This window comes from Nerophis lumbriciformis, linkage group LG22 (assembly GCF_033978685.3).
Source record: "Nerophis lumbriciformis linkage group LG22, RoL_Nlum_v2.1, whole genome shotgun sequence".
In the NCBI taxonomy this organism is placed as follows: Eukaryota; Metazoa; Chordata; class Actinopteri; order Syngnathiformes; family Syngnathidae; genus Nerophis; species Nerophis lumbriciformis.
Window position 1 is genome coordinate 5,239,307 of NC_084569.2, and position 14,763 is coordinate 5,254,069.

The 14,763-nt window shown below is 39.3% G+C and overlaps 1 protein-coding gene across 1 annotated transcript in view; it reads left to right on the forward strand.

Annotated features, from left to right (window-relative positions):
• Nucleotides 1–14,763, forward strand: part of cep112 (centrosomal protein 112) — a 473,259-nt gene that overhangs the window by 404,612 nt on the left and 53,884 nt on the right. Inside the window, exon 24 of the mRNA XM_061974375.1 lies at nt 11,314–11,403. Within this exon, the coding sequence (XP_061830359.1) occupies nt 11,314–11,403 (90 nt within the window). The remainder of the gene's footprint in view (nt 1–11,313; nt 11,404–14,763) is intronic.

The window sequence follows — 14,763 nt, forward strand, 5'->3', positions numbered from 1 at the left end:
AAAAAAAATTCACTATTTTACAAGAACAACTGAACATTTGTGCAATATTATGATAAAAGTTGGAATTTTACTCAATAACAGTCGCAATTTTACAAAAAAAGCTTAAACTTTTGGCAATTTTATGAAAAGAGTCGTCATTTTACTCGACAAAAGTCACAATTTTATAACAAAACTTTAACATTTTGGCAATATTATAACAATATTTAGATGACAAAGTCATAATTTTACTCAAAAAATGTCACTGTTTTACAAGAACAACAAAATCATTGGCAATATTGTGATAAAAGCCAGAATTTTACATGACAAATGTCACCATTTAGCATTATAAAGTAATAATTTTACATAAAAAAGTAATAATTTTACGAGGAAATATTGCAATATACACATTCTTGTATTTGTTACCTTCTTGAGACCTGAGAAAAATGCCTCCCTCTTTAGGACCAGCCTTTCCAGATATATAAAGATGTGTATTTACAACATGAATAATATATACATACTATGCAAATATAAAAAAAGCTTGTTGTGAAAAATGAGTTGGAATTTCACAAGAAAAAGGTCACAATTTCACAAGAAAAACTTTTGGCAGTATTATAACAAAAGTCGTCATTTTACTCGACGCAAGTCAAAATTTTACAAGAAAAACTGAACGTTTGTGCAATATTATGATAAAAGTTGGAATTTTACTGAATAACAGTCGCAATTTTACAAGAAAAGTTGAACATTTTGGCAATTTTATGAAAAGAGTCGTCATTTTACTCGACAAAAGTCACAATTTTATAAGAAAACTTTAACATTTTGGCAACATTATAATAATAATCAAAATTTTACTTGGCAAAATTATGACAAAAGTCATTTTACTCAAAAAATGTCACTGTTTTACAAGAACAACAACATAATTGGCAATATCGTGATAAAAATCCGAATTTTACATGACAAATGTCACCATTTTGCATTTAAAAAGTAAGAATTTTACATAAAAAAGTAAGAATTTTACGAGAAAATATTGCAATATACACATTCTTGTATTTGTTACCTTCTTGAGACCTCCGGAAAAATGTCTACCTCTTTAGGACCAGCCTTTCTAGATATATAAAGATGTGTATTTACAACATGAATAATATATACATACTATGCAAATATAAAAAATCTTGTGAAAAATGAGTTGGAATTTCACAAGAAAAAGGTCACAATTTCACAAGAAAAACTTAGAATTTTGGCAGTATTATAATAAAAGTTGTTATTTTACTCAACACAAGTCAAAATGTTACAAGAAAAACTGAACATTTGTGCAATATTATGATAAAAGTTGAAATTTTACTCAATAACAGTCGCAGTTTTTCAAGAAAAGCTTAACATTTTGGCAATTTTATGACAAAAGTCATAATTTTACTCAAAAAATGTCACTCTTTTACAACAATAACAAAATAATTGGCAATATTATGATAAAAGTTGGAATTTTACTCAATAAGATTTTGGAAATTTTATGAAAAGAGTTGTAATTTTACTAAACAAAAGTCACAAGTTTATAAGAAAACTTTTTAAATTTTGGCAATATTATAATAATAATCGGAATTTGACTTGGCAAAATTATGATAAAAGTCATAACTATACTAAAAAAAATTAACTTAGAATTTTGGCAGTAATATAATAAAAGTCGTCCTTTTACTCGACGCCAGTCAAAATTTTACAAGAAAAACTGAACATTTGTGCAATATTATGATAAAAGTTGGAATTTTACTCAATAACAGTCGCAATTTCACAAGAAAAGCTTAAAATTTTGGCAATTTTATGAAAAGAGTCGTAATTTTACTCGACAAAAGTCACAATTTTATAAGAAAACTTTAACATTTTGGCAGTATTATAATACAAATTGTCATTTTACTCGACGCAAGTCAAAATTTGACAAGAAAAACTGAACATTTGTGCAATATTATGATAAAAGTTGGAATTTGACTCAATAACAGTCGCAATTTTACAAGAAAAGCTTAACATTTTGGCAATTTTATGAAAAGAGTCGTAATTTTACTCCACAAAAGTCACAAATTTATAATAAAACTTTAACATTTTGGCAGCATTATAATAATAATCATAATTTTACTTAGTAAAATGATGACAAAAGTCATAATTTTACTAAGAAAAATTCACTATTTTACAAGAACAACAAAATAATTGGCAATAATGTGATAAGTCAGAATTGTATACAACAAATGTCACCATTTTGCATTAAAAAGTAATAATTTTACATAAAAAAGTAATAATTTTACGAGAAAATATTGCAATATACACATTATTGTATTTGTTACCTTCTTGAGGCCTCCGAAAAAATGCCTACCACTTTAGGACCAGCCTTTCTAGATATGTAAAGATGTGTATTTACAACATTGATAATACATACATACTATGCAAATATAAAAAAGCTTGTGAAAAATTTGTTGGAATTTCACAAGAAAAAGGTCACAATTTCACAAGAAAAACTTAGAATTTTGGCAGTACTATAATAAAAGTCGTCATTTTACTCAACGCAAGTCAAAATGTTAGTAGGAAAACTGAACATTTGTGCAATATTATGATAAAAGTTGGAATTTTACTCAATAACAGTCGCTATTTTACAATAAAACTTTTACATTTTAGGAATTTTATGAAAAGAGTCATAATTTTACTTGACAAAAGCCACAATTTTATAAGAAAACTTTAAAATGTTGGCAATATAATACAAATAATCGGAATTTTGCTTGGCAAAATGATGACAAAAGTCATAATTTTACTCAAAAAATGTCACTATTTTACTAGAACAACAAAATAATTGGCAACAATGTGATAAAAGTTAGAATTTTACATGACAAATGTCACCATTTTGCATTAAAAAGTAATAACTTTACATAAAAAAGTAATAATTTTACAAGAAAATATTGCATTATTACAGAAACAGAAAGAATATGAGAAATTGTTCCCAATTTTATACGAAAAAAGTCGACACATTGTGAGAAAAAGACTGCTTTTAGTTAATTTACTTTTAGAAAACAAATTGTTTTACTTCAAGTTATTACAGTATGTCTCTATATACATATTTAGTTCATTTTTTTAATTAATATTGGCCAAAGGGGGCGCATTTCAATTTATTACACACACTTGTTATTTCATATGTTGACCAGAGGGGGAGCACTTTTAAAAGCGACACACAGTCAATGTGAAAAATCCCTCCTTTTTGGGACCACCCTCATTTTGATAGATGTCACCAGCAGGGGTGCAAATGAGACATTCTCTATTAGATGCAATGTTATTGATTTATGTCATCACTTGTTCACACCTCCTCATATGGAAGATACTTTTCCTTCTTCATGTCTCAAGAAGGCTAGAAATACAAGAACACACACACACACACACACACACACACACACAGACACACATTCTTGTATTTGTTACCTTCTAGAGACCTGAGAAAAATGCCTACCTCTTTAGGACCAGCCTTTCTAGATATATAAAGATGTGTATTTACAACATGAATAATATATACATACTATGCAAATATAAAAATGCTTGTTGTGAAAAATGAGTTGGAATTTCACAAGAAAAAGGTCACAATTTCACAAGAAAAACTTAGAATTGTGGCAGTATTATAATAAAAGTAGTCATTTTACTCAACACAAGTCAACATTTTACAAGAAAACTGAACATTTGTGCAATATTATGATAAAAGTTGGAATTTGACTCAATAACAGTCGCAACTTTACAAAAAAAGCTTAACATTTTGGAAATTTGGCAATTTTATGAAAAGAGTCGTAATTTTACTCGACAAAAGTCAACATTTTATGAGAAAACTTTGAAATTTGGGCAATATTATAATAATAATCGGAATTTTATTCTGCAAAATTACAAAAAAAGTCATAATTTTACTCAAAAAATGTCACTATTTTACAAGAACAACCAAAAAATTGGTAACATTGACAAAATTACAAATTTCACCATTTTACATTAAAAAGTAATAATTTTACGAGAAAATATTGCAATATTACAGAAACAGAAAGAATATGAGAAATTGTCCCCAATTTTATAAGAAAAAAGTCCACACATTGTGAGAAAAAGACTGCTTTTAGTTCATTAAAAAAAAAAAAAAAAAATTATAATTTTTTTTGTAACTGGATTTTAATCTCCATTATTTACTTCAAGTTATTACAGTATGTCTCTATATACATATTTATTTTAATTGTTTTAATTAATTTTGACCAAAGGGGGTGCATTTCAATTTATTACACACACTTGTTATTTCATATGTTGACCAGAGGGGGAGCACTTTTAAAAGCGACACACAGTCAATGTGAAAAATCCCTCCTTTTTGGGACCACCCTCATTTTGATAGATGTCACCAGCAGGGGTGCAAATGAGACATTCTCTATTAGATGCAATGTTATTGATTTATGTCATCACTTGTTCACACCTCCTCATATGGAAGATACTTTCCCTTCTTCGTGTCTCAAGGAGGCTAGAAATACAAGAACACACACACACACACACACACAATGCATTAATGACTTTCTTTCCTCCCTCTCATTGGTTTTTTTTTTTCCTCTCTGACTTGTCGGAATCTTGAAAGTGATTGAAGCTGCCGCCTCAGTTGGGAAATGTAATCAACTTAGCTCTTGGAACCAATGTGAGATGATACAGCTTTTTTACGGCCTCCAAATAAATAATGATCCCATTAATGATCGGCTTTTGCAAAGAGCCTTGGAAAGTTTGCTTAATCCCCAGAGTGAGAAAGGCTTTGCCCTTGTCTCGTTTATTTCAAATGGCTTTAACGAGGGCCAACTTTTTGCGTAATTACAGTCATGACATAATTATTACCCTTCAAGTGAGGTTTGATCACTTCTACCTTTCTCCGTCTTTAATGGCCTCTTATTAGCCGCACAGATCATGCAAGATGGCCATCAAAGTTGTTTACGCCAAAGTCACCTTTGCTGGAAGGCCATTCTGCCCCATTATTATTATTATTATTATTGTTGTGGGGAATCAATTGGAGTTCTATTGTTACAACAACAACAACAACAACAGAGTTAGGCGGGGAAGAACTTGAGAGCCTGACAAAAAAATTATCTTCAATCTTGTGGAAAGTTTTTCCGGAAGAGTGGATTCTTTTACAACTGCAAAAAGAATGCCGCAGTACAAGTAATAATTTTACATAAAAAAGTAATAATTTTACATAAAAAAGTAATAATTTTACGAGAAAAACTTAGAATTTTGGCAATATTATAATAAATGTCGTAATTCTAATCAACGCAAGTCAAAATTTTACAAGAAAAACTGAACATTTGTGCAATATTATGATAAAAGTTGGAATTTTACTCAATAACATTTTGGCAATTTTATGAAAAGAGTTGTAATTTTACTCGACAAAAGTCACAAGTTTATAAGAAAACGTTTACATTTTGGCAACCTTATAATAATAATCGGAATTTGACTTGGCAAAAATATGACAAAAGTCATAATTTTACAACAAAAAAAATCACTATTTTACAAGAAAAACTGAACATTTGTGCAATATTATGACAAAAGTTGGAATTTTACTCAATAACAGTCGCAATTTTACAAAAAAAGCTTAAACTTTTGGCAATTTTATGAAAAGAGTCGTCATTTTACTCGACAAAAGTCACAATTTTATAAGAAAACTTTAACATTTTGGCAATATTATAACAATATTTAGATGACAAAGTCATAATTTTACTCAAAAAATGTCACTGTTTTACAAGAACAACAAAATCATTGGCAATATTGTGATAAAAGCCAGAATTTTACATGACAAATGTCACCATTTTGCATTATAAAGGTGGTGATATCCTTTACACACTGATGTCGCTTGTTGATGCAGTACCGCCTGAGGGATCGAAGGTCACGGGCTTAGCTGCTTACGTGCAGTGATTTCTCCAGATTCTCTGAACCCTTTGATGATATTACGGAGCGTAGATGGTGAAATCCCTAAATTCCTTGCAATAGCTGGTTGAGAAAGGTTTTTCTTAAACTGTTCAACAATTTGCACACGCATTTGTTGACAAAGTGGTGACCCTCGCTCCATCCTTGTTTGTGAATTACATGTTTGAGCACCGCCGGCCGGGATGCCCAAAATGTCCAAAACGCACCCAGCAAAGTCCCACAGGAAGGCGGGGAGAAAAGTGAGAAAAGTCGGTAAAATGTTGAAAAATCACACCCGGGTTCGAGTGCCACAAGTCTTAAGACTCCATGTGGGACTCCAACCTGGGTAGGTATTTTGAACATTTTTGGGACTTTTGCCGACTTTTCTCACTTTTCTCCCCCACTTTCCGTGGGACTTTGCTGGGTGCGTTTTGGACATTTTTTGCATCCCGGGACTTGTGCGGCCGGCGGCGGGACTCGTATTTTGGACAAAATTGGGACTTTTGACCATTTTGGCCGCCCTTTCCCCTCTTCTTCCCCGCCTTCCTGTGCACCATTGCTGGGTGTGTTTTGGACATTTAGACAAAAATAGTTTCAAGCATGTTTTACTCAATATAGGTCATAACATCTCAGCAACAAGCTGTAATATCTTACTGAGATCATTTAGGACCAAAACACTTAAAACAAGTAAAACACTCTAACATAAAATCTTATGTATGGCCACGCAAGTCCCGGGATGCCCAAAATGTCCATAACACACCCAGCCGAGTCCCATGGGGAGGGGTGATAAAAGTTGGAAAAGTCGGCAAAAGTCCCAAAAATTTTCAAAATACCTACACAGGTTCGAGTCCCACAAGTCCCACCGCCGGCCGGGATGCCCAAAATGTCCAAAACGCGCCCAGCAAAGTCCCACAGGAAGGCGGGGAGAAAAGTGAGAAAAGTCGGTAAAATGTTGAAAAATCACACCCGGGTTCAAGTGCCACAAGTCTTAAGACTCCATGTGGGACTCCAACCTGGGTAGGTGTTTTGAACATTTTTGGGACTTTTGCCGACTTTTCCAACTTTTATTCCCCCTTCCCGTGGGACTCGGCTGGGTGTGCTATGAACATTTTGGGCATCCCGGGACTTGTGCGGCCGGCGGTGGGACTTGTGGGACTGGAACCTGGGTAGGTATTTTGAACATTTTTGGGGACTTTTGCTGACTTTTCTCACTTTTCTCCCCCATTTCCCGTGGGACTTTGCTGGGTGCCTTTTGGACATTTTTTGCATCCCAGGACTTGTGCGGCCGGCGACGGGACTCGTGGGACTGGAACCCGGGGAGGTATTTAGGACAAAATTGGGACTTTTGACCATTTCGGCCACCTTTTCCCCTCTTCTTCCCCGCCTTCCTGTGCACCATTGCTGGGTGTGTTTTGGACATTTGGACAAAAATAGTTTCAAACATGTTTTACTCAATATAGGTCATAACATCTCAGCAACAAGCTGTAATATCTTACTGAGATCATTTAGGACCAAAACACTTAAAACAAGTAAAACACTCTAACATAAAATCTTATGTATGGCCACGCAAGTCCCGGGATGCCCAAAATGTCCATAACTTACCCAGCCGAGTCCCACGGGGTGGGGGTGGGGGGATAAAAGTTGGAAAAGTCGGCAAAAGTCCCAAAAACTTTAAAAATACCTACCCAGGTTCGAGTCCCACAAGTCCCGCCGCTGGCCGGGATGCCCAAAGTGTCCAAAACGCGGCCAGCAAAGTCCCACAGGAAGGCGGGGAGAAAAGTGAGAAAAGTCGGTAAAATGTTGAAAAATCACATCCGGGTTCGAGTGCCACAAGTCTTAAGACTCCACGCGGGACTCCAACCTGCGTAAGTATTTTGAACATTTTTGGGACTTTTGCCGACTTTTCCAACTTTTATCCCCCCTCCCGGTGGGACTCGGCTGGGTGTGCTATGGACATTTTGGGCATCCCGGGACTTGTGCGGCCGGCGGCGGGACTTGTGGAACTGGAACCTGGGTAGGTATTTTGAACATTTTTGGGGACTTTTGACGACTTTTCTCACTTTTCTCCCCCACTTCCCGTGAGACTTTGCTGGGTGCGTTTTGGACATGTTTTGCATCCGGCGGCCAGCGGCGGGACTCGTGGGACTGGAACCCGGGGAGGTAGTTTGGACACAATTGGGACTTTAGACCAATTTGGCCGCCTTTTCCCCTCTTCTTCCTCGCCGTCCTGTGCACCATTGCTGGGTGTGTTTTGGACATTTGGACAAAAATAGTTTCAAGCATGTTTTACTCAATATAGGTCATAAAATCTCAGCAACAAGCTGTAATATCTTACTGAGATCATTTAGGACCAAAACACTTAAAACAAGTAAAACACTCTAACATAAAATCTTATGTATGGCCACGCAAGTCTCGGGATGCCCAAAATGTCCATAACACACCCAGCCGAGTCCCACGGAGAAGGGAGATAAAAGTTGGAAAAGTCGGCAAAAGTCCCAAAAATGTTCAAAATACCTACCCAGGTTCGAGTCCCACAAGTCCCGCCGCCGGCCGGGATTCCCAAAATGTCCAAAACGCGCCCAGCAAAGTCCCACGGGAAGGCGGGGAGAAAAGTGAGAAAAGTCGGTATAATGTTCAAAAATCACACCCGGGTTCGAGTGCCACAAGTCTTAAGACTCCATGCGGGTCTCCAACCTGGGTAGGTATTTTGAACAGTTTTTGGGACTTTTGACGACTTTTCTCACTTTTCTCCACCACTTCCCATGGGACTTTGCTGGATGCGTTTTCCCGGGTTCGAGTGCCACAAGTCTTAAGACTCCATGTGGGACTCGAACTTGGGTAGATATTTTGAACTTTTTGGGGACTTTTGATGACTTTTCTCACTTTTCTCCCCCACTTCCCATGGGACTTTGCTGGATGCGTTTTCCCGGGTTCGAGTGCCACAAGTCTTTAGACTCCATGTGGGACTGGAACCTGGGTAGGTATTTTGTACATTTTTGGGACTTTTGCCGACTTTTCTCACTTTTCTCCCCCACTTCCCATGGGACTTTGCTGGATGCGTTTCCCCGGGTTCGAGTGCCACAAGTCTGAAGACTCCATGTGGGACTCGAACTTGGGTAGATATTTTGAACATTTTGGGGACTTTTGATGACTTTTCTCACTTTTCTCCCCCACTTCCCATGGGACTTTGCTGGATGCGTTTTCCCGGGTTCGAGTGCCACAAGTCTTAAGACTCCATGTGGGACTCCAACCTGGGTAGGTATTTTGTACATTTTTGGGACTTTTGCCGACTTTTCTCACTTTTCTCCCCCACTTCCCATGGGACTTTGCTGGATGCGTTTTCCCGGGTTCGAGTGCCACAAGTCTTAAGACTCCATGTGGGACTGGAACCTCGGTAGGTATTTTGTACATTTTTGGGACTTTTGACGACTTTTCTCACTTTTCTCCCCCACTTCCCATTGGACTTTGCTGGATGCGTTTTCCCGGGTTCGAGTGCCACAAGTCTTAAGACTCCATGTGGGACTCGAACTTGGGTAGATATTTTGAACATTTTGGGGACTTTTGATGACTTTTCTCACTTTTCTCCCCCACTTCCCATGGGAATTTGCTGGATGCGTTTTCCCGGGTTCGAGAGCCACACGTCTGAAGACTCCATGTGGGACTCGAACTTGGGTAGGTATTTTGAACATTTTGGGGACTTTTGACGACTTTTCTCACTTTTCTCCCCCACTTCCCATGGGACTTTGCTGGGTGCCTTTTGGACATTTTTTGCATCCCGGGACTTGTGCGGCCGGCGGCGGAACTTTTCCCCTCTTCTTGCCCGCCTTCCTGTGCACCATTGCTGGGTGTGTTTTGGACATTTGGACAAAAATAGTTTCAAGCATGTTTTACTCAATATAGGTCATAACATCTCAGCAACAAGCTGTAATATCTTACTGAGATCATTTAGGACCAAAACACTTAAAACAAGTAAAACACTCTAACATAAAATCTTATGTATGGCCGCCCAAAATGTCCATAACACACCCAGCCGAGTCCCACATGGAGGGAGTGGGGGGATAAAATTTGGAAAAGTCGGCAAAAGTCCCAAAAATGTTCAAAATACCTACCCAGGTTCGAGTCCCACAAGTCCCGCCGCCGGCCGGGATGCCCATAATGTCCAAAACGCGCCCAGCAAAGTCCCACGGGAAGGCGGGGAGAAAAGTCGGTAAATGTTGAAAAATCACACCCGGGTTCGAGTGCCACAAGTCTTAAGACTCCATGTGGGACTGGAACCTGGGTAGGTATTTTGAACATTTTTGGGACTTTTGACGACTTTTCTCACTTTTCTCCCCCACTTGCCGTGGGACTTTGCCGGGTGCGTTTTGGACATTTTTTGCATCCCGGGACTTGTGCGGCCGGCAGCGGGCTTCCGGGGAGGTATTTTGGACACAATTGGGACTTTTGACCATTTTGGCCGCCTTTTCCCCTCTTCTTCCCCGCCGTCCTGTGCACCATTGCTGGGTGTGTTATGGACATTTTGGGCATCCCGGGACTTGCGCGGCCGGCGGCGGGACTTGTGGGACTGGAACCTGGGTAGGTATTTTGAACATTTTTGGGGACTTTTGATGACTTTTCTCACTTTTCTCCCCCACTTCCCGTGGGACTTTGCTGGGTGCCTTTTGGACATTTTTTGCATCCCAGGACTTGTGCGGCCGGCGGCGGGACTCGTGGGACTGGAGGTATTTAGGACAAAATTGGAACTTTTGACCATTTTGGCCACCTTTTCCCCCTCTTCTTCCCCGCCTTCCTGTGCACCATTGCTGGGTGTGTTTTGGACATTCGAACAAAAATAGTTTCAAGCATGTTTTACTCAATATAGGTCATAACATCTCAGCAACAAGCTGTAATATCTTACTGAGATCATTTAGGACCAAAACACTTAAAACAAGTAAAACACTCTAACATAAAATCTGCTTAATGAGAAGAATGATCTTATCAGACAGAAAATAAGCAAATATCACCCTTATTTGAGATATTTCATCTTACTTAGATTTCACTTTTTGCAGTGTATGTACAGTTGTGACCAGGACTGTATGTGCATGTACGAGCCAGTCTGCCCCACAACAAGAGGACAGACAAAAAGAAGGTGTAAAAGAGCAGACTGGTGGTCACAGATGTAGGTTGTTGGCAGGAAGAGGCTAAGGAGTATTCGACCCTGCAGCCTGAGGTGTCACTACATGTAGAATCCACTCATTTTTCCTCTCTTCGCTCCGCAGCCTCATTCATATTCCTCTCCTGCGTCTTTCAAGCTCAAATATAGCCTCATCCTACGTCAGTTACACGTTGCGCCACACAGATCTGGAGTAGACTTTTTTTTTTTCCCCCCGTCAGCCTGCCAACACAACTCTGCCTGTCTCTCCCTCCCCTCAGGCTGTGCAGGAGAAGGTGGAAAGCCTACAGAGGAGGCTCCACAGCACAGAGAAGATGCTGCTCAGCAAAGAGTTGGAGACTGAAGAGAAGGTGATCACACGTCTTGTTTTTTTTTTGTTTGTTTTTTTTCACAAAAGGCCCCGCGTGATTCACCCCAAACCTTGCATCACTCACTGTCCACAGTCTGCCTTTGCAACTCATGCTCATGTTTAAGTGCGTTCTTAGCAAAGTTACATCAAGAACCATCACATATTTGCACTTACACACAATTGAAGCAGATTTATTTCATCCACAAGGTTCCACATACAGGTAAAAGCCAGTAAATTAGAATATTTTGAAAAACTTGATTTATTTCAGTAATTGCATTCAAAAGGTGTAACTTGTACATTATATTTATTCATTGCACACAGACTGATGCATTCAAATGTTTATTTCATTTAATTTTGATGATTTGAAGTGGCAACAAATGAAAATCCAAAATTCCGTGTGTCACAAAATTAGAATATTACTTAAGGCTAATACAAAAAAGGGATTTTTAGAAATGTTGGTCAACTGAAAAGTATGAAAATGAAAAATATGAGCATGTACAATACTCAATACTTGGTTGGAGCTCCTTTTGCCTCAATTACTGCGTTAATGCGGCGTGGCATGGAGTCGATGAGTTTCTGGCACTGCTCAGGTGTTATGAGAGCCCAGGTTGCTCTGATAGTGGCCTTCAACTCTTCTGCGTTTTTGGGTCTGGCATTCTGCATCTTCCTTTTCACAATACCCCACAGATTTTTTATGGGGCTAAGGTCAGGGGAGTTGGCGGGCCAATTTAGAACAGAAATACCATGGTCCGTAAACCAGGCACGGGTAGATTTTGCGCTGTGTGCAGGCGCCAAGTCCTGTTGGAACTTGAAATCTCCATCTCCATAGAGCAGGTCAGCAGCAGGAAGCATGAAGTGCTCTAAAACTTGCTGGTAGACGGCTGCGTTGACCCTGGATCTCAGGAAACAGAGTGGACCGACACCAGCAGATGACATGGCACCCCAAACCATCACCCAACCATGCAAATTTTGCATTTCCTTTGGAAATCGAGGTCCCAGAGTCTGGAGGAAGACAGGAGAGGCACAGGATCCACGTTGCCTGAAGTCTAGTGTAAAGTTTCCACCATCAGTGATGGTTTGGGGTGCCATGTCATCTGCTGGTGTCGGTCCACTCTGTTTCCTGAGATCCAGGGTCAACGCAGCCGTCTACCAGCAAGTTTTAGAGCACTTCATGCTTCCTGCTGCTGACCTGCTCTATGGAGATGGATATTTCAAGTTCCAACAGGACTTGGCGCCTGCACACAGCGCAAAATCTACCCGTGCCTGGTTTACGGACCATGGTATTTCTGTTCTAAATTGGCCCGCCAACTCCCCTGACCTTAGCCCCATAGAAAATCTGTGGGGTATTGTGAAAAGGAAGATGCAGAATGCCAGACCCAAAAACGCAGAAGAGTTGAAGGCCACTATCAGAGCAACCTGGGCTCTCATAACACCTGAGCAGTGCCAGAAACTCATCGACTCCATGCCACGCCGCATTAACGCAGTAATTGAGGCAAAAGGAGCTCCAACCAAGTATTGAGTATTGTACATGCTCATATTTTTCATTTTCATACTTTTCAGTTGGCCAACATTTCTAAAAATCCCTTTTTTGTATTAGCCTTAAGTAATATTCTAATTTTGTGACACACGGAATTTTGGATTTTCATTTGTTGCCACTTCAAATCATCAAAATTAAATGAAATAAACATTTGAATGCATCAGTCTGTGTGCAATGAATAAATATAATGTACAAGTTACACCTTTTGAATGCAATTACTGAAATAAATCAAGTTTTTCAAAATATTCTAATTTACTGGCTTTTACCTGTATACTAACATCCACACCAATATCTATGAATTTACCAGCGTTCTCCATTTGAGAGGCAAACCACATTTCCTGAATTCTTGAAGATGAATCTTCAAGAGGCGGCAGCAGCGCCCAGGGCCAGGAATGCCACCACCGCCTGTGTTTAGAGCCATGCCTCTGTGCTAACACACACACACACACACACACACACACACACACCCCGTGGCTCCTCAGAATGCCCTGTAATCAGGCTGTGTTTGGACCTTGACACACACTGAGAAGAAAGCACTAATGACTACACTCACACAGGAGGCGGCGCTATGCACACCAAAGGCATGCGTTCTCTTGTGTACCGCCCCCCTGACCCTTGTACACACTTCACACACTTGTCACACACCTCTGTTGTCTAGCTCGTCATAAATCTGCGCCAAGAGGTCAGTGGTTTTTAGGAGGCGCTGGTCACCGACCCAGTCCTACAGGCGCTGTGTGTTGTTTCAGACCATTTTTTGGAAGAAGACCCCGGTCTTTTGATCTCGATATGAGCTTGGATACCTGTTGAAAGTCTTCAATGTAGCCTTGTTCTGGGTGTTTGGTCATTTGCCTGAAATGTCAAGTTCTTAAATTTAATCGTTGAATGCCGCGTTCTCAGATTGGAGTTTTGTTAGCATATCAGTTAACAACTCTAAGACGGAATGATTAGGTGGCGGTCATGAGTACCGTATTTTCCGGACCATAGGGCGCACTGGATTATAAGGCGCATTAAAGGGGTCATATATAAATTTTCTGTCATGATCTGTGGTCCGGATCATGTTTTTGTTATTTTCTGTTAGGTTTGGACTCTTTTAGTTCCTGTTTGTGACACCTCTGAGTTTGGTTTGGTTCTCAATGTTTATTTATATAGCCCTAAATCACAAGTGTCTCAAAGGGCTGCACAAGCCACAACGACATCCTCGGTACAAAGCCCACATAAGGGCAAGGAAAAACTCACCCCAGTGGGACGTCGATGTGAATGACTATGAGAAACCTTGGAGAGGACCGCATATGTGGGTAACCCCCCCCCCCCCCTCTAGGGGAGACCAAATGCAATGGATGTCAAGTGGGTCTGACATAATATTGTGAGAGTCCAGTCCATAGTGGATCCAACATAATAGTGTGAGAGTCCAGTCCATAGTGGGTCTGACATAATATTGTGGGAGTCCAGTCCATAGTGGATCCAACATAATAGTGTGAGAGTCCAGTCCATAGTGGATCTAACATAATAGTGTGAGAGTCCAGTCCATAGTGGATCTAATATAATAGTGTGACAGTCCAGTCCATAGTGGATCTAATATAATAGTGAGAGTCCAGTCCATAGTGGATCTAACATAATAGTGAGAGTCCAGTCCATAGTGGATCTAACATAATAGTGTGAGAGTCCAGTCCATAGTGGATCTAGCATAATAGTGTGAGAGTCCAGTCCATAGTGGATCTAGCATAATAGTGAGAGTCCAGTCCATAGTGGATCAAACATAATAGTGTGAGAGTCCAGTCCATAGTGGATCTAACATAATAGTGAGAGTCCAGTCCATAGTGCATC